Source organism: Ruditapes philippinarum, unplaced genomic scaffold (genome assembly GCF_026571515.1).
Source record: "Ruditapes philippinarum isolate M1 unplaced genomic scaffold, ASM2657151v2 ctg2827_1_1_1_1, whole genome shotgun sequence".
In the NCBI taxonomy this organism is placed as follows: Eukaryota; Metazoa; Mollusca; class Bivalvia; order Venerida; family Veneridae; genus Ruditapes; species Ruditapes philippinarum.
The window spans coordinates 61,407-85,556 of NW_026861044.1; the positions used below are offsets into that span (position 1 = coordinate 61,407).

A 24,150-nucleotide genomic window follows, 5' to 3' on the forward strand; every position below is an offset into this window, starting at 1 on the left:
AGAGTATTTTCCTGACACACATACTTGTTGTGAACGATTACTTAAATATGATCTGAACCAAGAAATTGAATTTTTTATCTATTTTATATACAATTTTAGTTTTTTTAATAACAATTCATGATTGATTAAGTCAAATGCTTTTTGTAAGGTCAAGAAATATTGTCCCTATAAGTTTCTCTTCATTTATTGCTTTAATCCAGTTGTCAACAATTGAAGTTAGAGCCGTTTCACAAGAATAATTTGTGCGAAAGCCAGATTGATTTGGTTGAAAAAGAGAGTTAGCTTCAAGAAATGATTTTAGGTGATCACTAACATGTCTTTCTAGAATTTTTGACAGGACTGGTAGTATTGAAATTGGTCTGTAATTGCTTACTTCATTCTTGTTGCCCTTCTTATGTATAGGTGTAACTTTTGCTTTTTTAAATATTGAAGGAAATATGCCATTTGATATACTGAGATTAAAATATCTTTTTCTAAGGGTTTGGAAATAATTTTAGAACTCATTTTAAGAAATTTAGGTCCTATACCATCTAGACCAGTTGATTTTTTGAAATCAAGAGATTGAAGTTCTTTGATTATGAATTGTTCAGTAATTTCTGGTATTGTAAATGGAGAATCAGTCTTTGAATGCATTTCAATAAACTCATGCAGTTTTATTTCATCTTCTTGTAATAAATTTGAACAATTTGCTGGAGCAGATTTAAAAATATCAATGAAATAGTTATTGAAAACTTCAGCTGTTTTTAGTGGGTCTGTAATTTTATTTCCATCTTCATCTTGAATATAACTTGTCTGGTGATTAGAAGATTTCCCTGATAATTGTTTGAGATTTTTCCACATTTCTTTAGCATTGTTTTTATTGTTATTTATTGTTTCTGAGTAGTAACTTTTCTTAGAACTAGAAATCAGGTTTTTAGTCCCCTACCGGTTTACCGGAGGGGACTTTAGGTTTACCCTCCGTCCGTCTGTCCGTCCGTCAGTCCGTCCGTCTGTCCGTCCGTCAGTCCGTCCGTCCACAAAACTGGATCCCGCGATAACGCAAAAAGTACTGAAAATATTTTAATGAAACTTGATATATGGATAGATGGCAGTATGGAGATTATGCACGTCTTTTTCTTTTCTTCCTATGTTGAAAATTCTGGTTGCTATGGCAACAAATAGACTGAAAATATGACAAATTTTACACATAAACTGGATCCCGCGATAACGCAAAAAGTACTGAAAATATTTTTATGAAACTTGATATATGGATAGATGGCAGTATGGAGATTATGCACGTCTTTTTCTTTTCTTCCTATGTTGAAAATTCTGGTTGCTATGGCAACAAATAGACTAAAAATATGGCAAATTTTACACATAACCTGGATCCAGTGATAACACAAAAAGTACTGAAAATATGTTTATGAAACTTGACATATGGGTAGATGGCAGTATGGAAATTATGCACATCCTTTTCTTATCTTCCTATATTGAAAATTCTGGTTGCTATGGCAACAAATAGACTGAATTTCAAGATTTCTTATTCTAGTTTTTAAGTTTTTTGACTATAAGTTCTTTATTTCTTAAGGTATTTTCTTCAAACTTTAAATATAAGTTGCTTGTCATCAACCACATCATATGTGACAAGGTTTACAACTCTAGTACAAAATTTATCAGAATTACCTCCCTTGAACTTAAAATTTTTATGAAAAAAACACGTTTTTTTTAATAACTTCTTTTTCTGAATGTATCTACTTCAAACTTCATATAAATGTTTCTTATTGTCACTCAACATTTGTGAGTGTTCAATACTCTAGCAAGACTATTTCCAGAATTATGCCCCTTTTGAACTTAGACTTTTTTTTGAGAAATTGGTAATTTTTACTCCAACTTCTTCAATCATGATAGGATTTTAAAAATGTTATATTTTGATAACAGGGATGTTTAAAAAATAACTTTAGAGTGTCCTTCAGTCCGTCTGTCTGTACATAAAAACTGTTTCCTGTGATCACTTTTAAAGAACTTTTTCAACAAATTTACTTGGCCCTTCAGAATGTTGCTTGGGCTCTTACCGGTAGGGGACTTATGGATTGCTTGCAAAACTATGATAATTGCTTGTTAACTTTGTTTCTCCAATACTTATAATCTTCATTATTATTTATTTTTTTAGCTTTATCTCTTTGTTTAGAGGCATGAAGAATATCAGGATTGTACCAGTCTGGAAGATGTGTGTGTTTTACACGTTTTCGTTTTAGAGGGGCATGTTCATTTAATACCTGACTAAATAAAGAGTTGAAACAATCCAAGGCATCATTTGGATCTTCAAATATTTCTATCAATGACCAAGGTTGTTGTTCCAGAGATTCAAGAAATTCTTTCTCATCAAATTTTTTAACATTTCGGTACTGTATTATCTGATGTAAAGACTTTTTTATAATTGTATTTGAAATTTTGCGTGTGAAACAAATTGGAAAATGATCACTTATTGACAACTGAGGGATAGTAATTTCAGAAATATTATGAGGGAAATTTGTATATAGGTGATCTATTATGGTCTTTGATGTTTTAGTTACTCTGGTGGGTTCTTCAACAACCTGCTTTAAGTTGAAACTGTTAGTAATATTATTCCAACAAGTGTTGTTAGTAGATAGTGTTAGTGGATCATAATTATAGTTGAAATCTCCAGTTAAAATAATTTCCTTGTTTTCAATATATATCTTATCTAATATTTGTTCTAAATCCAAGTTCCAGTTTGCAGGTGATGATGGGGGTCTGTAAATATATCCTAATATAAACGTTTTTTGTTGATTGTTCTTGATTTCAAGCCAGATGGCTTCAATGTTCTCTTTTTGTAAATCACTCCGCGGAAAACAAGAAAAATTTTCATTAACATATAATATAAGTCCACCCCCATTTGTTTTTCCTGTCCATTCGAAACATTTGATATCCTTTAAACTGGAATTCATTATCTGAGAAGCTGTCATTTAAAAATGTTTCACAAAGTCCAATAATGTCTAGATAAGAATGAGTATGCAACAACATTTTTAATTCATCCAGTTTAGGATACAGATAATGTATATTAAGATGGAGAAATTTCATCCCTTGTTTGGATAAAAAGTTGGGTTCTTTAAAGCTAGAAGGGCTGGTTTGGTCTATAGTGTTATTATCTGTTTTATCATTATTTTTGTATTTGTTTTCAAAAATTAACACTATCAATATTAAAATAATTGGTATTTGAAGATTCTTTATTGTCTGGAAGGACTGTGTGCATATTTGTTTGCTGTTCTAGTAAAAAGACACTCTGATTGTTTTCTATCTTTGAAGGGGTGGGTATCTGTACATCCATGGTGGTAAGTTCCATGCCCCAGGTGGGTGATGGAAGTGTTGAAAGCCCCAGGGGATGTTTGGTCTCTTGTAGTGTTGGTACCGTGGTGTTCTGTATGAGTGGCTGGCTTGACGAAAATTTCCTTGGGTGTTCCTTTGGTTGATGTTGAGTATTTTTCTTATTGTGGCTTTTAATAGTTTTGCAAATACTGCAGCGCCATGACTATTTAGGTGAACTTCATTTGAATAAAGAGATTGATTTGTCTGCTGATTTTTCAGAAAGGAATTTGTATGGTCAATAAAAGTCATACTGTTTTCATTACAGAGGTTTCTTAAGAGTTCATTTGTATTTGATATCTTTTCCGAGTACCTTTTATCTGTTTTCATAGGCAGTATTGAAGAAATGATTATTTTAACATGTGGGTTGATTTGCTTCAAAAGTTCTGTCAGGTCATACAAATGCTGCTTTATTTCCTCTGGCTGATCACCATGCAAGATGTTATTAATTCCAGCATGAATGACAAAAACATCAGTATTCTTCATATGTGGCTGGTTGGCATTGGGGGACATTTTGCTATGGATATCCTTAACATGGGCTCCTCCTTGAGACTTTATCTTAACATCAGTTTTGTGTGTTGACATTTTATCTGTCCTCAATACTTTTGTAACCGAGTCCCCTAGAATAAAGACTGAGTTTTTTGAGGTGTCTTCTTTGTCATTGAGGTCTATTTCAATGGGATTGCGGTAACTACCAGTATTTACAGTTCTGCTTGGTTGTTCTGTGTTTTCATATTTTGGTGCTGATTCTGATTGAGAGTTATCTTTCTTTGTCTGTTTCCTCATTTCTGAACTGAGCAAAGAAATATCATTTGATGATGCTGCTTTCTTGTGGATATTCATCAAGGTGCAAATATTTTGTTTGATGGTAGTCATATCATCCATTATTTCTTTTGAACATTCACATTGTGTTTTATCCTTATCACTTTCAATGCTTTTTATTGCAAATTTATTGATAGTCAGCTTTTGTGTTTCTTCTGTCACGACACTATTTATTTTCTTAAGGTTGTCAATTTCCTCACTTTGTACCAAGCATTTTGCATTTGCCTCTGCCAGTTTACGCTCCAAGGTATCAGATTTTAATGAAATTGAACGAATATGTTTGCTCTGTTCAGAAACTTTTTTCCTGGTATCTTCAAGGGTTGCTTTTATTTTTTCAGCAGAGTCTAAAGCCTTTGAAAGTCTGTTTCCTTGCTCGCTGTACTTTGCCTTCAACTGAGTATTTTCTTTCTCAAGCCTTCTTATTTGATTTTTCATTTCTTCATTTTTCTGTTTTAGTATTTCTGTTTCGTTTCTTTTATTTTCACCTATCTGTGTTGGATTATGAGGATTTTCTAGTGTCAAAGAACAAGGAGAGCTCACATCATTTTTTTCACAAAAGTTAGTAGTGATTACTTTACTGTCAGCTGTTTTACTGTCATCATTTTCTGCAGAAAAAGAGTTATTTGGTTCAAGTATTTCTTTTCTTAGTGTTTGATCATTGTCATGATTGCCATCACAGCATTCTTTAACTTCTATGCTCATTATGTGTTTGGTTGCTTTTTCTCTCAATTTGTTTTGTATGTGTGTTTCTTGTGGTTTTTAGCTCGACTTTTCTATGAAAAGGGGAGCTATCCTACTCGCCCCGGCGTCGGCGTCGGCGTCGGCGTCGGCGTTGGCGTCACACCTTGGTTAAGTTTTTCGTACCACCCCACTTTATTTCAGAAGTATTACAAGTATGGCTTTGAAACTTACCATACTTGTTCACCATCATAACCTCCATCTACAGACAAGAGTACATAACTCTGTCAAGGTTTTTGACAGAATTATGGCCCTTTTTTGACTTAGAAAGTGTATTGAGCTTGGTTAAGTTTTTTGTACCACCTCACTTTATTTCAAAACCATTGGAGGTATTGCTTTGAAACTGACCATACTTGTTTACCATCACGACCTTCATCAACAGACAAGAGGACATAACTCTGTCAAGGTTTTTGACAGAATTATGCCCCTTTTTGACTTAGAAAATACATTGAATATGGGTAAAATCCACTTATTGCCTTAACCCTTTGAGATATTGCTTTGAAACTTTTAATGCTATTTCACATCATTACCCCCATCTGTACGCAAGAGAAGGTAACTCTGTCAAGGATTTGTTTAATACTATTAAATTTATTTAAGGCTCAACTCAGTTTTTTTTTCTTTCTTACCAGCCCTCTTTTGACTTAAACATTTCAAACTTTGCTGCAGTGTTCAAGGGTATCACACAATTCAGTAAAATAATTCTTCACTAAATATCTTAATGCTCATGGCCATTGTTCACTTTAAAAATACAGAGATTCTTGTATTGCCTTTTACTGCAAAAACTTTTTTTATTGGCAAGCAATAAAAAAGTCGAGCGCGCTGTCTTACGGACAGCTCTTGTTTATTATATTGGTGATTTAATGGTGTTGCTGAGTGACTGGCTGGTTTAAAACCACATGTTTCTGATTTGTTTGACAGTACATCATTAAGACATTTGTTGAAATAATCTTTATCAACAGGTGGCCCTCCTTTCTTAGCTACCTTTTCTGCTTTCTTCATTTGTTTAGCAACTTTCAGAAGTCCTTTGTCTGGAGATGGGCCAAATAGTTTGGTAGAAACAGTTGTTAATATGTTACTTGACTTAGATTTTTTCTTCAGCTTAGGGATATATTGGTTCAATGTGTATGGTGAATTTGGTTTGCTCTGTTGATCTACAGTTTCATTTACTTTTGTTGATGTTTTAAGCTTTGTTGAAAGGGTCTGAAAAATGGTATTTTTCCATACTCTGCATCCTGGTCCCTGGATTAGCATAGTTAAGGTATTATAAACTGTTATTACAACCTTTTTGTCTGTAATGTAGATAGTTGTGGATAATCCAGTTTCATCTTTTGTTGGTGTAAATTGATACAACTGTTGTAACAACTCCAATAATTCTTCTTTAGTGGATTGGTGATAAAAATTAATTGACACACAATCTGCCACTTCACTAACAACCATATCAAAAAGTTTTCCATTATTGCAATCAGTATAATCTGCAGAAAGATCACATTCAGAGAAGCCACTAAAGCTGTCACAGTCTGTAGAGGTGTTGACATCCATTATATTTTAAAAGAGTATGATATAAGAAGTTAAGAGGATTAAGTTTTCACATTTTCTGATTTTGTACATTATTCTTTCACCGATTAGCATGCGTCTGCTAGCAATAGTCTGAATTATGTAGACGCTCATTAATAGCGCTCTGATATCTGTATTTAGCTCAAAAGGATTTCAAAATGGCAGCGCCCAGTTATCTAAGGATTTTTTCACAGCTCATTAGGTATATCCCAGGATATATATATTTTTGAAATTTTCATTTACTTTTAATTTGATTTCATTCATGTTATCTAAGAGCGCTACAGCCCTCACGAGGCCTTTGGCCCCGCTCAGACTTTCCGCGTATCAATTTTCTTTAAAGGTGTTAATATGTAAAGATTGATGTTTTTTTGGTTCTTTTTTATTAGCTCACCTGTCACAAAGTGACAGGGTGAGCTTTTGTGATCGCTTTTCGTCCGGCGTCCGTCCGGCGTCCGTCGTCCGTCCATAAACTTTTGCTTTAAATGACATCTCCTCATAAACCACTAAGCCAATTTCATCCAAACTTCACAGGAATGTTCCTTTGGTGGTCACCTTTAAAAATTGTTCAAAGAATTTAATTCCATGCAGAACTCTGGTTGCCATGGCAACCGAAAGAAAAATCTTTAAATATCTTCTTTTAAACAACCCTAAGAGCTAGAGCTTAGATATTTGGCATGAAACATCTTCTAATGAGTGTCTACCAAGTTTGTTCAAATAAAAGCCCTGGGGTCAAAATTGGCCCCGCCCCAGGGGGTCATTGATTTTCCCTATATGCATATAGTAAAAACTTAAAATATCTTCTTCTAAAGAACCCAAAGAGCTAGAGCTAAGATATTTGGCATGAAACATCTTCTAGTGAATGCCTACCAAGTTTGTTCAAATAAAAGCCCTGGGGTCAAAATTGGCCCCGCCCCGGGGGGTCATTGATTTTCCCTATATGCATAATTAGTAAAAACTTAAAAATCTTCTTTTAAAGAACTGTAAGAGCTAGAGCTAAGATATTTGGCATGAAACATCTTCTAGTGAATGTCTACCAATTTTGTTCAAATAAAAGCCCTGGGGTCAAAATTGGCCCCGCCCCAGGGGGTCATTGATTTTCCCTATATGCATATAGTAAAAACTTAAAATATCTTCTTCTAAAGAACTGTAAGAGCTAGAGCTAAGATATTTGGCATGAAACATCTTCTAGTGAGTGTCTACCAAGTTTGTTCAAATAAAAGCCCTGGGGTCAAAATTGGCCCTGCCCCAAGGGGTCATAGATTTTCCATATATGCATATAGTAAAAACTTAAAAAATCTTTTTTAAAGAACCCAAAGAGCTAGAGCTAAGATATTTGGCATGAAACATCTTCTAGTGAGTGTCTACCAAGTTTGTTCAAATAAAAGCCCTGGGGTCAAAATTGGCCCCGCCCCATGGGGTCATTGATTTTCCCTATATGCATATAGTAAAAACTTAAAAATCTTCTTTTAAAGAACTGTAAGAGCTAGAGCTTAGATATTTGGCATGAAACATCTTCTAGTGAATGTCTACCAAGTTTGTTCAAATAAAAGCCCTGGGGTCAAAATTGGCCCCGCCCCATGGGGTCATTGATTTTCCCTATATGCATATAGTAAAAACTTAAAAAATCTTCTTTTAAAGAACCCAAAGAGCTAGAGCTAAGATATTTGGCATGAAACATCTTCTAATGAGTGTCTACCAAGTTTGTTCAAATAAAAGCCCTGGGATCAAAATTGGCCCGCCCCAGGGGGTCATTGATTTTCCCTATATGCATATAGTAAAAACTTAAAATATCTTCTTTTAAAGAACTCAAAGAGCTAGAGCTAAGATATTTAGCATGAAACATGTTCTAATGGGTGTCTACCAAGTATGTTCAAATAAAAGCCCGGGGGTCAAAACTGGCCCTGCCCCGGGGGTCATTGATTTTCCTTATATGTGTATAGCAAAAACTTAAAAATCTTCTTTGAAAAAACCCAAATAGCTAGAGTTTAGATATTAAGCATGAAACATCTTTAAGTAAATATCTACAAAGTTTGTTCAAATAAAAGCCCGGGGGTCAAAACTGGCCCTGCCCCAGGGGTGTCATTGTTTTTAACTACATTGTATATGTGTATAGTAAAAACTTTAAAAATCTTCTTTTAAAAAACCTAATGAGCTAGAACTTATAGATGTTTAGCATGAAACATCTTCTTATGGGTGTCTACCAAGTCTGTTCAAATAAAAGCCGTTGAGTAAAAAATTGGCCCGGGGGGGGGGGGGGGGGGGGGGGGCTATATACAGGTGAGCGACCTCAGGGCCATCATAAATTTCTTTTCTATTTGTTAAAGTTAACTATCATTTATACTTGATACACAATTTTTTTTCTGAAATTTATAGATTAATTAACCAAAATGTATTTTTTCAAGAGGTGTAAAGGTAGTTATGGATAGCACTGTACATGTATGTAAAGAGGTATCATATGCTTGTCCATTTATGATTAATCAACATGTTTCTCAATGTACATACATCACTACACACATAAATTTGAATGTGGAAAGAATTTAACCAGCAACAGATTTTGTTTTGATATCATATAAGGAAAACCTCTTTTACAGGTTTTAATTTGTAAGACAAGTTATCTGATTGTGCAATAAGATTGAGAAAATTGGCTGTAAAAGTTATTGACCAAGGAACAAGTTGACAAAAATAGTAACTAGTTAACCAACGTCCAATGGACAAGTGGATAAAAGGACCAGCTTACTTGAAATTGTCCCTGTGCACCATCTGTGCAGGGTGGGTCTTTTACCTGCCAGGGATTTGAAAATCAGAGTCGCTGTTATCACTCTTTGCCTTATAGGCAGGGTTACAATTGAAGGTGCATTATCGTGTGGTATGTTTGGTGATATGTTAAATCATCAAGATAGGGTCATGTAATTGTTTCTTTGGTCAAGCCATTTAATTGAAAATAATTCCAAGGGCAAAGCTAATGATTATGTTTAACCTAGGAATTAAGATGTCGTAAAACATAATCATATTGATTAAACTACACATTTCAGGTGATCAAATATCAAGTTATGAGTGAGAAGAAACCATTCGTAAAACCAGAGCCACCAGAGGGCGGATGTCATTTCTTTGTGGATCGTAAAAGAAGATATTGCCGGTTCAAACCAACAAAGGATTCAACTTACTGTGCTGAACATGCTAGTGTCTTTGGAGTAAGAATTAAATACTTACAGCTTTACTTTGATGACTCATTTTATGTTCAGATATATAATTGTTTAATCAGTAAAATGATTGCCACCATAACAAAAGGCAAACATACTGTCCAGAACATCAAACTATTCATTTATATTTTGTCTAAGCTAATATATTGATCTGTAGCACAAATAATCTTATATGGATGACAGCATTGTCGTGTTAGTTGAGGTCACTACATTGTCTGACAATAACAAAGATGTAATTTCCTACATAGAATAAAATGAATGTCTGTGCAGCTGAACTATTTGATGGTTTGTTTACTACTGGTAGAAGCTTATAGTTTAGTTAACATAAAGATTGTGTTGAAATGTATATTTAATTTTAATTAAATGGTAGCATAATGGTTTTTTATTATACCCCCAAAAACGAAGTTTGGGGGGGTATATAGGAGTCACCCGGTGGTCGGTCGGTCGGTCGGTTGGTCCAGACGTCCGTTGCATTTTCCTTGTCCGGAGCATAACTTGAAGACTAATGGTTGGAATTCAATATAACTACATACAATGGTCAAGCACATTGAGAGGAAGTGCAGTTCACAAGAACCATAACTCTATCTTGACTAATTACAGAGTTATTGCCCTTTGTTACTTTTCCTTGTCCGGGGCATAACTTGAAAACTACTGGTTGGAATTCAAAACAACTTCATACAATTGTCAAACACAATAAGGGGAAGTGCAGTGCACAAGAACCATAACTCTACCTAAAGTAATTACAGAGTTATTGCCCTTTGTTGCTTTTCCATTGCTTTTTTTTGTCCGGACCATAACTTGAAGACTAAATGTTTGAATTCAATATAACTACATACAATGGTCAAGCACATTGAGAGGAAGTGCAGTGCACAAGAACCATAACTCTATCTTGACTAATTACAGAGTTATTGCCCTTTGTTACTTTTCCTTGTCCGGGGCATAACTTGAAAACTACTGGTTGGAATTCAAAACAACTTCATACAATTGCCAAACACAATAAGGGAAAGTGCAGTGCACAAGAACCATAACTCTATCTAAAGTAATTACAGAGTTATTGCCCTTTGTTGCTTTTCCATTGCTTTTTTTTTGTCCGGACCATAACTTTAAGACTAATAGTTTGAATTCAATATAACTATATATAATGGTCAAGCACATTGAGAGGAAGTGCAGTGCGTAAGAACCATAACTCTATCTTGACTAATTACAGAGTTATTGCCCTTTGTTACTTTTCCTTGTCCGGGGCATAACTTGAAAACTACTGGTTGGAATTCAAAACAACTTCATACAATTGTCAAACACAATAAGGGGAAGTGCAGTGCACAAGAACCATAACTCTATCTAAAGTAATTACAGAGTTATTGCCCTTTGTTGCTTTTCCATTGCCTTTTTTGTCCGGACCATAACTTGAAGACTAATGGTTGGAATTCAATATAACTTCATACAATGGTCAAGCACATTGAGAGAAAGTGCAGTGCACAAGAACCATAACTCCATCTTGACTAATTACAGAGTTATTGCCCTTTGTTACTTTTCCTTGTCCAGAGCATAACTTGAAAACTACTGTTTGGAATTCAATACAACTTCATACAGTTGTCAAGGACATTAAAAGGAAGTGCAGTGCACAAGAGCCATAACTCCATTTTGACAAAATACAGAGTTACTGCCCTTTGATGCTTTTCCTTGTCAGGAGCATAACTTAAAACATACTGGTTGGAATTCAAAACAACTTCATACAATGGTCAAGCACAATAAGAGGAAGTGCAGTGCACAAGAACTATAACTCTATCTTCAGTATTTATAGAGTTATTGCCCTTTGTTCCTTTTCTTTGTCTTTCTGGACTTATTACAGAGTAATTCAATTAAACTTCATCAATGGCCAACCACATTGAAAGGAAATGCAACATATAAGAACCACAATTATCTTTAATTGCCCACAACCATAACTCTATATTTCAATTCTTTTACAAGGTATTCTATTAAAAGTAACATCCTCATTTCAGAAGCAGTCTTGTGGGGGTATTAATCACATTTAGTGATACTTCTAGTTTATCTTGATAAGCTGCTAGCAGACATTTTTCCATTCCATTTTTGTTGATACATATATTTTGTCCTGATATTGTTTAAAGTACATTGTAATTAAATTATTAACAGAAATTTAATTTTTAGGTTGATTTGGGAAGAAAGAGAATTGAATGCCCATATGATTCGAAACAGTGAGTTAAATTACTAAAGTAAAAATTAATATTGAATCTAAAAATTTTGATGCTGTTTTTGAAAAAGAAATAATAGTAAAACAACTATGTGCTTTTACTTTTACAAGTGGCAAAAATATTCAAAAAAAGAGCATTTAGATTTATTTATAATTTGTGAACCATTTAGTAAAGGTTTTTTTACCCCGCGCACAACAAAGTTGTAAGGGGGGTATACTGGAATCAGCTTGTCCGTCCGTACGGCTGTCCGTCCGGCCGTCCGTCCGTCGTTTTTTTCTTCTCCGCCCAATAACTTAAGATTCCTTTGACCCTTAGTCTTCATATTTGGCATGGAGGTTAGTCATGATTAGTAGATGACCCCTATTGATTTTGAGGTCACTAGGTCAAAGGTCAAGGTCACAGGGGCCTTGACTTCAAAAAGCTTGTCCACCCAATAACTTAAGATTCCTTTGACCTACAGTCTTCATATTTGGCATGGAGGTTAGTCATGATTAGTAGATGACCCCTATTGATTTTGAGGTCACCAGGTCAAAGGTCAAGGTCACAGGGGCCTTGACTTTAAAAAGCTTGTCCGCCCAATAACTTAAGATTCCTTTGACCCACAGTCTTCATATTTGGCATGGAGATTAATCATGATTGGTAGATGACCCCTATTGATTTTGTGGTCACTAGATCAAAGGTCAAGGTCACAGGGGCCTTGACTTCAAAAAGCTTGTCCGCCCAATAACTTAAGATTCCTTTGACCTACAGTCTTCATATTTGGCATGGAGGTTAGTCATGATTAGTAGATGACCCCTATTGATTTTGAGGTCACCAGGTCAAAGGTCAAGGTCACAGGGGCCTTGACTTCAAAAAGGTTTTCTGCCCAATAACTTAAGATTCCTTTGACCCAGTCTTCATATTTGGCATGGAGGCTAGTCATGATTAGTAGATGACCCCTATTGATTTTGAGGTCACCAGGTCAAAGGTCAAGGTCACAGGGGCCTTGACTTCAAAAAGCTTGTCCGCCCAATAACTTAAGATTCCTTTGACCCATAGTCTTCATATTTGGCATTGAGGTTAGTCATGATTAGTAGATGACCCCTATTGACTTTGAGGTCACCAGGTCAAAGGTCAAGATCACAGGGGCCTTGACTTCAAAAAGCTTGTCCGCCCTATAACTTAAGATTCCTTTGACCCACAGTCTTCATATTTGGCTTGGAGACTAGTCATGATTAGTAGATGACCCCTATTGTTTTTGAGGTCACCAGGTCAAAGGTCAAGGTCACAGGGGCCTTGACTTCAAAAAGCTTGTCCGCCCAATAACTTAAGATTCCTCTGACCCACAGTCTTCATATTTAGAATGGAGGTTAGTCATGATTATTAGATGACCCCTATTGATTTTGAGGTCACCAGGTCAAAGGTCAAGGTCACAGGGACTTTGACTTCAAAAAGTTTATCTGCCCAATAACTTTAGATTCCTTTGACCCACAGTCTTCATATTTGGCATGGATGTTGATCATGATTAGTAGATGACCCCTTTTGATTTTGAGGTCACTGGATCAAAGGTCAAGGTCATAGAGACTTTGACTTCAAAAAGTTTGTCCACCCATTAACTTAAGATTCCTTTGACCCATAGTCTTCATATTTGGCATGGATGTTGATCATGACTATAAGGTGACCCCTATTGATTTTGAGGTCACTGGGTCAAAGGTCAAGGTCACAGGGACCTTGACAAAAAAAAAAGCTTTTCTTCTCAATTGCTAAAGAATGTCCTGTCCGCAATGTATTGATTTTGACATTTTCACATTTGAAGCATGTAGAATACATAACTTAGCAATGCACTGGCTTAGTAACCTCAGATTTGGCAGGGAGGTTGTCCTTGAGCTCTAAATGGCCACTGTTGATTCTGACAAAGTGGTATGCGGGGGTATTCACGCCATGATAGTGGCAGTTCTAGTTTTGACTAATGCAGTCACCCATTTGTCGGCGTTGGCGTCCCTGTGGTTAAGTTTTTGCGTGTAAGCAAGTATCTTCATAACTACTGAAGGGATTGGATTGTAGGTTCACACACTTTTTCTCTGTGATTATCTAACATGATTAGAACAAGTCCCATAACTCCGGTTGTTTTTTTGTGTGCATATTTATGCCCCTTTTTCGACTTAGAAATTCTTGGTTAAATTTTTGCGTGTAAGAAAGTATCTCCATAACTACTGAAAGGAATGGATTGTAAGTTCATTCACTTTTTCTCTGTAATTATCTAACATGATTAGCACAAGTCCCATAACTCCGATTGTTTTTTTGCATCTTAAAGTGACATTATGCTCATATTTTCATTGTCAAGTTCAGGTGAATGGACTTTATATTTCAAAAGATTGACTGTTTAAATGATGTTTGACCAACAGATTATATTGGAGAATGTTAAGGATAAAATTTGAAATCTGCTTAAAATATAAAAAGACTGCCCCACTCTTTTTATAAATTGAACGTTACAGGTAGATTCTAAATGACATTCACTGAAATTGTGTTCGAATCTGGTGGTTATTTATTTTTTATGCAAAGTAAATTATTAAATCAAAAGGAATGATGGCAAAATGAAAATTTATTTTGACTCTCACCTGTTCACTCACTATATACCTTTAGATGGGCATAATGTCACTTTAATGCCCCTTTTTCGACTTGAAATTCTTGGTTAAGTTTTTGCGTGTAAGCAGACCTGTATCTCCATAACTACTGAAGGGATTGGATTGAAACTTCACACACTTGTTCTCTGTGATTATCTAATATGATTGGCACAAGTCCCATAACTCTGATTTGCTTTTTTGCATAATTATGCCACTTTTTTGACTACTGAAGGGTTTGTGCCTTTTTTTGGGACAATTTTATGCATTCATAATAATGAAGCAGTGATTTACTTGGTAAAACATCTTAATAACAAACCTTTGTACCTTTTTGGACAATTTTATGTATTCATATAGGTAAGTATTATTATTCTCAATGAAACACCCTTTTGACAATTTTTTCGAATAGTCGAGCATCGCTGTCCTCCGACAGTTCTTGTTTTATAATGGTGCCAGTTTAGTTTGAGCTTCTGCTCTTTATTGTATATTTATATGTGATTCCAATTCTTACCAAATATCTCTTGCAGTACATGCTATGCTGACAAACTAAATCACCATATGAAGAAATGTCCAAGTAAACCAAAGCAAATGCCTGTAAGTTAATATTTCTCTTATAATGTTAATTTATCATTCAAAGTTGTTTTTGCTTAACTATTTATTTGGAGTTGTGCAGTTATAGGTTATCTGGTGGAATTCTTGTTTTTATTGTATAAAATTTATAACAGTCATGTTTTGATGTCTATGATAAAAATGGGACTAGAAATTGGTGCACAATCATGGAGAAAGCTTTGTATATGTGTTAATATTGTTTGATACAGGTACAATACATACAGGAATAAATATCTTATAATTTCAATCCACCATGCAAATTAAATATACTGGTAGGAAATCAATGTATCTTATGAAGAAGTTCTAACTCACGTCTCAGAAAGAAAACATATTCTTGGAACCTTCATCATAGTACATGTAAGTGATATATACCTTAACTGATATTAATGTACTCATGTAAAAATGTAAAAACTCTTCTTATAAATTTTATTTTATAAGTTTACTTTACTAACATTTTTCACATTCTCAATTTTTTAAAGAGAGAACATTCGTCCTACACTAGGGACTAACATAATAATTCTTTCTTTCAGGCTTACTACAGTGCTGGAATAAATTCCGGAGATGATGCTGGCGAGACAGTTCCTGATCCAAAAGTAATTTACTTTCTTACTTTCTTCTGTTTATAATCTAACTTCTATCTTCACACAGTTGTTAGCCAACTATCTTTATAGAATATGATACACAAATTCAGTGACTCTTTGAGAGGATTGTTCCATCTTACTGTTGGACGTAGACATAAACAACAAGTGTATTCTACTAAACCTGATATTGTTCAGCTTACCTTTATGAAGACTTTGTTAATGAAAAATGTATAGATTTTTGTTTGACTTTAACTGGCAAGAATAATCTTAATTAAATATATAATTATGCATGTATATATATTCTAAAAATTTAACAATTCTGCAAATTAACACACAATTCAATTTTTTTCTACTGACTATATGATGAACAAACAAAGAAACGTAGAATTTTGTCCTGAATATTGTTCAACTTGTACAATTATGATTGTACAATGTATTAAGATATGAGCCGTGCTATGACAAAACCAACATATTGCATTTGCGACCAGCATGGATCCAAGCCAGCCTGCACTCCGTGCAGTCTGATCAGGATCCATGCTGTTTGCTTACAAAACCTATTACAAGTAGAGAATCTGATAGCGAACAGCATGGATCCTGATCAGACTGTGCGAATGCACAGGCTGGTCTGGATCCATGCTGGTCGCAAACGCAGTATGTTGGTTTTGTTGTGACGCGGCTCACAGCACTATAAATTTTATATTACAGGAGACCGTGTTGACAGTTCCTATAGAGGAGTTACAGTCTTTCATTGTAAAAGTGAATAAGTTATATGATGGTAAGTGTTTATCTGTATCATTTATAAACCTTCATATAAACACTTTTTTTAACAGTTGACAATTAAACTCCTGCTGCAGAATCGTTCTTACTGAATAGTCATTTAGATAATATCATAGCATTTAGACATTCTTTTATTAATAAAACATTTAAAAATCATTTTACAATGCCAATGGTCCCTATCAAGATTACTAAAGACCATGTAAATATACAACTCATTGTTTGTAGCAATGTTCTGTCTACAGTGAACCTTTTATATACCTCCCAAAGCATATTGCACTATAATTGGTATGTAGCGACTCCCTGTGAGATGTGTTTAAAGGCTCTAATATTTAATCCAAAATTAGTTATATCATTTCTTGTAATGTTTTAGAACATGTAGGAGTATTAGAGGAGGAAATACTGACACATGAGTGTCTCAGAGACGAGTTAGAAAATCACTCATACGGCAATGCTGCTTTACGTCACAGAAAACAACAGGTGTGTGACCGTTATCTCTTACTCACTTTGATTAAAAAACATTTTTAATTGATTCTTTAGTGAATTCTTTTTTTATTGTATTGCTGGTTTTAACTGGATTTCTTTTATTTGTAGTTCTCTTTTAACAGTTTTTAGATTTTTTTCTTCGGTTTATTTTGTACTTTTTAACAGATCATTTTTGTGATTGTTTTTACATCTAAATTATAACAGGTAAAGTTTTCATTAATTTATTCAGGCATCACTTATAGGTCAGATGGAGAAGTTGGGCTTGTTGACAGAGGGGAAATGTTTCTTGGAAATGGGGGCAGGGAAAGGTGAGTTGGCTTGATACATCACATTAGTAAATATATTAATCCAGGGACATAAGTAGGTGATATTTTATTAAAAAGGAAATAATGTCTGTTAAAGTATCAAGATAAAATATCAAGTAAAGGAGCTAATAGTCATTAAGATTAATGATGATGTTGTTTTGTAGGTCAGTTATCACATTGGTTACATGGTGCTGTAGAGAAATATAAAGATATAGGATTTGTGTTGATTGATAGAAGTCATGTTAGAAATAAGGTAACTTTTACATATTTATTGATCCAGTTTCTAATATCAAAAAATGTTTATTTTTATTATCTCTTGAAAAACACACAACCAACATGGGCCAGTTTGATAATCCAATCTTTTTCTCAAACTAACTTAGATACCATTTATCATAGGGCTTATTTGACCTCTATTTGAAATAAATCATATCTAGATATTTTTGCATGAATTTCTGCCCTTAGATATTCAACATGGCCAAATATACATGTTTGTACATGTGCTCATAGAGCCTTCAGTTATTTATCTTTACATTAGAAATTTAGTCAAATTTAGATGGTTTGAATGAATGAAGAATATATTATGTTATTTCAGATGGATAATCTACATAAAGAGGAGATGATTATGGAGAGAATAAAGATTGATATTGAACACCTCAGACTTGGTATGTATAGGAGATATACACTTTCAAGTTACAAGCAGCTTATAATTACATGTGTCTGTATTGAGTTGGTGCCTTTAAGGACGTTTTTGGGAGTTTTCATATAGACATATAGGCAAAATTAAAACTGTTCAATAGAATTTATTTAAACTTAGCACATTGTTAGAATATGATATCAGAAACATTTTAAGCGGGAAAAAAATGGGGTCACCATTCTCATTTTCGAGTTATCTGCTCTTGAATTTGAGTTTTTCGTTAAATTCAAGGGCAGATAATTTACAATGAGGGGAAACAATACAATTTTTTTCTTATTTTCATGAAGCTTACCTTCCTTTTAGTCGATATGCAAAATTTCAAGAACAAATTTAGAGTGGGTAGTTTTTTTTCCATATTTTCTTTTTACCTGTGCATTTTTTCTTAAAAAATGCCCTATTTATGCCCCCATTTCGAAGAAAAGGGGGTATATTGCTTTGCACTTGTCGGTCCGTCGGTCCGTAGACCAAATGGTTTCCGAGTGATAACTAAAGAACCCTTAGGCCTAGGAACTTCAAACTTGGTATGGTGATTGGTCATGACCAGTAGATGACCCCTATTGATTTTGGGGTCAAGGGGTCAAAGGTCAAGGTCACATTGACCTTGAAAGCAAAAACGGTTTCCGATCAATAACTAAAGAACCTTAAGGCCTAGGAACTTCAAACTTGGTATGGTGATTGGTCATGACCAGTAGATGATCCCTATTGATTTTGGGGTCAAGGGGTCAAAGGTCAAGGTCACATTGACCTTGTAAGCAAAAACGGTTTCCGATCAATAACTAAAGAACCTTAAGGCCTAGGAACTTCAAACTTGGTATGGTGATTGGTCATGATCAGTAGATGACCCCTATTGATTTTGGGGTCAAGGAGTCAAAGGTCAAGGTCACATTGACCTTGAAAGCAAAAACGGTTTCCGATCAATAACTAAAGAACCTTAAGGCCTAGGAACTTCCAACTTGGTATGGTGATTGGTCATGACCAGTAGATGACCCCTATTGATTTTGGGGTCAAGGGGTCAAAGTTCAAGGTCACATTGACCTTGAAAGTAAAAACGGTTTCCGATCAATAACTAAAGAACCTTAAGGCCCAGGAACTTCAAACTTTGTATGGTGATTGGTCATGATCAGTAGATGACCCCTATTGATTTTGGGGCCAAGGGGTCAAAGGTCAAGGTCACATTGACCTTTTAAGCAAAAACGGTTTCCGATCAATAACTAAAGAACCTTAAGGCCTAGGAACTTCAAACTTGGTATGGTGATTGGTCATGATCAGTAGATGACCCCTATTGATTTTGGGGTCAAGGGGTCAAAGGTCAAGGTCACATTGACCTTGTAGGTAAAAACGGTTTCCAATCAATAACTAAAGAACCTTAAGGCCTAGGAACTTCCAACTTGGTATGGTGATTGGTTATGACCAATCAGATGACCCCTATTGATTTTGGGGTCAAAGGTCAAGGTCACATTGACCTTGTAGGTAAAAACGGTTTCCGATCAATAATGAAAGAACCCTTAGGCCTAGGGACTTCAAACTTGAGATGGTGATTGGTCATGATCAGTAGATGACCCCTATTGATTTTGGGGTCAAGGGGTCAAAGGTCAAGGTCACATTGACCTCTTAGGTAAAAGCGGTTTCCGATCAATAACTAAAGAACCCTTAGGCCTAGGAACTTCAAACTTGGTATGGTGATTTGTCATGACCAGCAGATTACTCCTATTGATTTTGGGATTAAGCCCAAAGGTCAAGGTCACAATGACCTTGTAAGTAAATACGGTTTCTGATCAATAACTAAAGAACGCTTCGGCCTAGGAACTTCAAACTTGGCATGGTGATTGGTCATGACCAGCAGATGACCCCTATTGATTTTGGGGTCAAAGGTCAAGGTCACATTGACCTTGTATGTTAAAACGGTTTCCGATCAATAATAAGAGAACCCTTAGGCCTAGGAACTTCAACCTAGGCATGGTGATTGGTCATGACCAGCAGATGACCCCTATTGATTTTGGGGTCAAGGGGTCAAAGGTCAAGGTCACATTGACCTTGTAGGTAAAAACGGTTTCTGATCAATTTACTAAAAACGCCTAGGCCTAGGAACTTCAAACTTTGTATGATGATTGGTCATGACCAGCAGATGACCCCTATTGAGTTTTGGGTCAAGGGGTCAAAGTCATGACCAGTAGATACTTTATAACCCTTATTAATTGTTTGATCACTGGGTCAGAAGTCATGCATAATAACCTTATCACATGACTAATTGGCTGCTGATAGGGGGCATACATGTTTTACAAACATATCTTGTTTTTAAGAATTTTAAAGTACCTTTATTTTCATTGAAAAAAAATAACAGAAACGATATAAGGAATTGCATGTTATTATGTATTGTACTCAACAATAAAAAGAAAAACATAATCCAGAAGTAAAATCAAGAATTGGTTTAAGTATATATAAGTTATCTGCCCTTGAAATGACCTCAATTAAGTAGAAAATTCTGATTCAGGGGCAGATAACTCAAAAACAAGAACGGTGACCCTATTTATTTTTTTTTGCTTAAAATGTTTCTGTTATCATATTCTAACAACATGCTAAGTTTAAAGAAATTCTATTGAAAAGTTTAAATTTTGCCTATATGTCTATATGAAAACTCCCAAAAACATCCTTGAAGTGATTTCTGTAGTAAAATGCTAAGAATAAGCACAGTCTATAGTATATAGTTTGGAGCATGCTTGTATGTTGTTTCATATTGATAACATAAGCAAGTCATTGCTGTTGTTACTGCTACTGTTGTAGAAAAAATAGGAAGATGGTGACCTCCTTTTAGTTCAATCAAGGGGATATCCTCCAAACTTTTATGGTAAAAGCAAAAAGCAAACATTAAAACTTTAATTATGGAAATATACCATTCTTTAAAATCCCTCGACCTGTGGGACCTTGTCATGATAACTTCACCATGTTTAAATGTTGAATGTAGTGATATTTATAATTTTGTCAACAATTTGTGGAAAAAAATGTATGAACTCTGGACATAATCACAGGTATTTATTTTCAGGTAAAGTTCCCAGTATAGAGTCACATGACAGAGGTGTTGTAGCATTTGGTAAGCATTTATGTGGACCAGCTACAGACCTTGCATTAAGATGTGCCACAGAAACTTTATCTATAGAGGGAGACAACTCTATCGAGAATATTCAACAAAGAAAACGTCTCAAATCTGATCATAGGTAAAAACTTTGTAATATTGTTGAGATTTGAATATGAAAAACTGAATTATTTATATGTTGTGGCGTATATTTTCAGTACTCTCACATAAGTGCAAACAGGTAGTAGTATTTGATACTTCTAATTGACACAGTGTTATCTTTTTGAGAAATAGAACATTTATTTATTGTGGGTCTTTCTTTTTCCTTTATATGAAGTAAGAAAAGGACAGTGCTAGAAATTATTTGTGTTTAATAGTTAACAAGAACATTGGGGTTTTATAACATACCTATTGACTTCAGTCTTTTAATAAAATGTTTTGTTTTGTAGGAAACTAGGTGGAGCAGTGATAGCTCTGTGTTGTCATCATAGATGTGTCTGGAAACCTTATGTAGGTAAACAGTTCTTCAAACAATGTGGACTTTCTGCCAGAGACTTTCAGATCATGTCCAGCATGAGCAGCTGGGCTACCTGTGCTTGGAAAGGTTGGAGTCATGAGAAGAAGGTGGGAGGTAAGAGTTGTGAAGCTACTGACGGACTCATAGATAATGATAATAAAGAAACAGTTAAATTAAATGAGGAGTCAAAATCCACTAAAGCAGACTTAGATTATTCAGATGAGATTTCTAGCAGAAGAGCTACAGACTTAGATTCTAGTAGCAATACATTAGAGGTCAAGGTTTCCAGTTCATCTGAAAGTCAGAAAGTTGATTTAGATGATGATGATGAAGACGAACATAGTCAAGAAGAGAGTACTACAAATACTGGGTAACTTTTTCATCTTGTATAATAATATATATAAAACTAAAGACAAATATTACATGCACCATGGTGCAAGAGTGTAATAAATTCATTTAATAAAAGCGATATTACACTAGTGTAATAGCACTTTGACTTGATGTCATTTGTATACAGATATAGTGTTAAAGCGCGTTAATGTTAACGTTTCTATGTAGGCACGCTGATGAAAAAACCTTTTTACTGTAAACCTTTCTTATTTTGACTATGTGATACTTATATTATATTCTTTTATATTCAATACTAAATTTATTGAACTTGTTGAATATAACAATATTTTGCTTGTAAATAACTTTAATATTAAATCTACACTCATTCAATATGCTTTGTATATAAAACTAAAGACATGCAAGCAATTTTTAAATAAGATAAACATAGCTAGAATTTTTTGATGCCAGATTCTCTGAAATTTAATTAAATTTCAATTTATAACTTCACTTCCATAAACCTTTTTCAATTTTGTTGATAGAAGTATAATTGATTTGATTAAAGTTTATTACATATTGCATGCTCTTTACTTAATCAATTGATAGATTTTCATTCTATTTTTATCTGCATTGTTTTCAGGATATCAACAAAGTTGAGTCAAGAAGAAAGGGAGGTCATAGGTAGAAAATGCAAGCGTCTCATTGATCTTGGTAGAGTCCATTTCCTCCAAGAGCATGGATTAAAGAGTTCACTGAAAGTTTATATTGAGGAATTCTTTACACCAGAAAATGTTGTTCTTGTTGCAAGTTAATGCCAACCTACAGATGTAAATTAGATTATCAAGAGGCAAAATGAAAAAAAAAATAGAATTTTTGGGCATTATTTAAAGTTATTATCATTTGATTGTATAAAGAAATAGAACATTATTATAGGCTTATTTTAAATAAATCCAGGCGTTAAAGAAAATACAAATGAATGATACAAGGCCTTGAAAAGTCTTTGAATTTTGTGTTGAGAGATCAGTATGATTTTTTAAAGCATTTTTGAAGGGCTTAGGTCTGAAAATAAAACAAAATTATTGTTGACAAGTCATAGTCTGATCAGTGGATGAACTTGTCATATTATTAAGAAATTTTTGAAATGATAGGGTGTACAAGTAATAGTTTTTACAGTGCCACGACTCGAAAATAAACAAAAGGCAAGATTAAATTGAAAAATGCATTGCTAAAAAAGTTCATTGTATTAATTTTGGGTTGAAAAATAAATATCAAATTTATAAATATCCATTTTGAGTGCTTTGTTTTATAGTCAATAATGCAGAGTTCCAGTTCATATAAGCAGTAATGTTATCATGAAGGCCAGTAGACTCAAATTATTAATTACAAAGCACTTTCACCATAAACCATGCATTATTATACATGTATAACAAAGCACAGAAAACTTGATGTATTTTTGTTGAACTATATGTATATTGTGATGAGAAGTAATTTTTATAACTCATTTGGTTTATTGATGTCATATGATATGTAAGCATTCTCTTTTTTACTCTGTGCATACAACATTTAATAATGTGCTCAACCCATTATCTAATAGAGGAATAGTATGAAGCATGCTAGAATTGATAGTTTATTCTCATTTTGTGAAGAAATAAAAAGGCACAAGTTGATGAAATGTTTGTGTTACCTGGTTTAATAAAAAAGAAATAGTTAATTTTCTGTGAAAACAGTATGTACCAAATGGTCATTGTATTTCATGTTTTCTTGTGTTAAGTACTGCTGAAGGTAATTGTGACATTGGGCATAGAAATTCAAGTCAACTGAAGAAGCATGAATAAGCAAATATTCAATATATCTTTGAGTTACATCTTTGAATCAAGTGGTATCACTAAAGAGAGTGTTCAATAGAACTATCTGTGTTATCAGTCTGTATTAAGTTTAATGATTATAAGTAATGTGATGGCATTTAATTTGATAAAATTATGACATATTGTTTTGCCTTGATTTGATTTACCAGAAATAGGCTGGGCCAATATTGACCCTAAAGGCAAAATTAATATCACTTTAGTGCAGGTTCGCAAGACATGGCTACATGCCAAATCAGAAAACTGGGCATAGTAGATTCTCAAAATGATACTTGGTGTTTTCTTGCATAATGCTCTATAAATGAAATGAACCCCAGAAAAGGGCCAATTTTGATCTGAGGAGATCTAAACCTGGATTCTGTATATTGTTATTGGAACATTTCTCCCAAATAGTTTTAATTTCCTTCCATCAGTTCAAAAGATGCAAAGTGGACAAACAAT

The 24,150-nt window shown here is 34.3% G+C and overlaps 1 protein-coding gene across 1 annotated transcript; it reads left to right on the forward strand.

The window, feature by feature from the left end:
• Positions 1-906: 906 nt before the first annotated feature.
• Positions 907-23,815, forward strand: LOC132714337 (tRNA:m(4)X modification enzyme TRM13 homolog). Its single transcript, XM_060697179.1, has 14 exons — positions 907-1,698; positions 9,506-9,665; positions 11,841-11,887; positions 15,012-15,078; positions 15,624-15,711; positions 15,870-15,889; positions 16,380-16,449; positions 16,822-16,928; positions 17,164-17,242; positions 17,404-17,492; positions 17,832-17,901; positions 20,974-21,145; positions 21,453-21,890; positions 22,488-23,815. The coding sequence occupies exons 1-14, from the start codon at positions 1,685-1,687 to the stop codon at positions 22,657-22,659; spliced, it is 1,593 nt and encodes a 530-aa protein (XP_060553162.1). The 5' UTR covers positions 907-1,684; the 3' UTR covers positions 22,660-23,815.
• The last annotated feature ends 335 nt before the right edge of the window (positions 23,816-24,150 follow it).

Excerpts from the sequence above, each read along its gene's own strand:
- LOC132714337 (XM_060697179.1), top strand. Across the intron at positions 11,888-15,011 it reads TGCCCATATGATTCGAAACA|TACATGCTATGCTGACAAAC; the intron begins GTGAGTTAAATT and ends TATCTCTTGCAG. Across the intron at positions 16,929-17,163 it reads TACGTCACAGAAAACAACAG|GCATCACTTATAGGTCAGAT; the intron begins GTGTGTGACCGT and ends TAATTTATTCAG.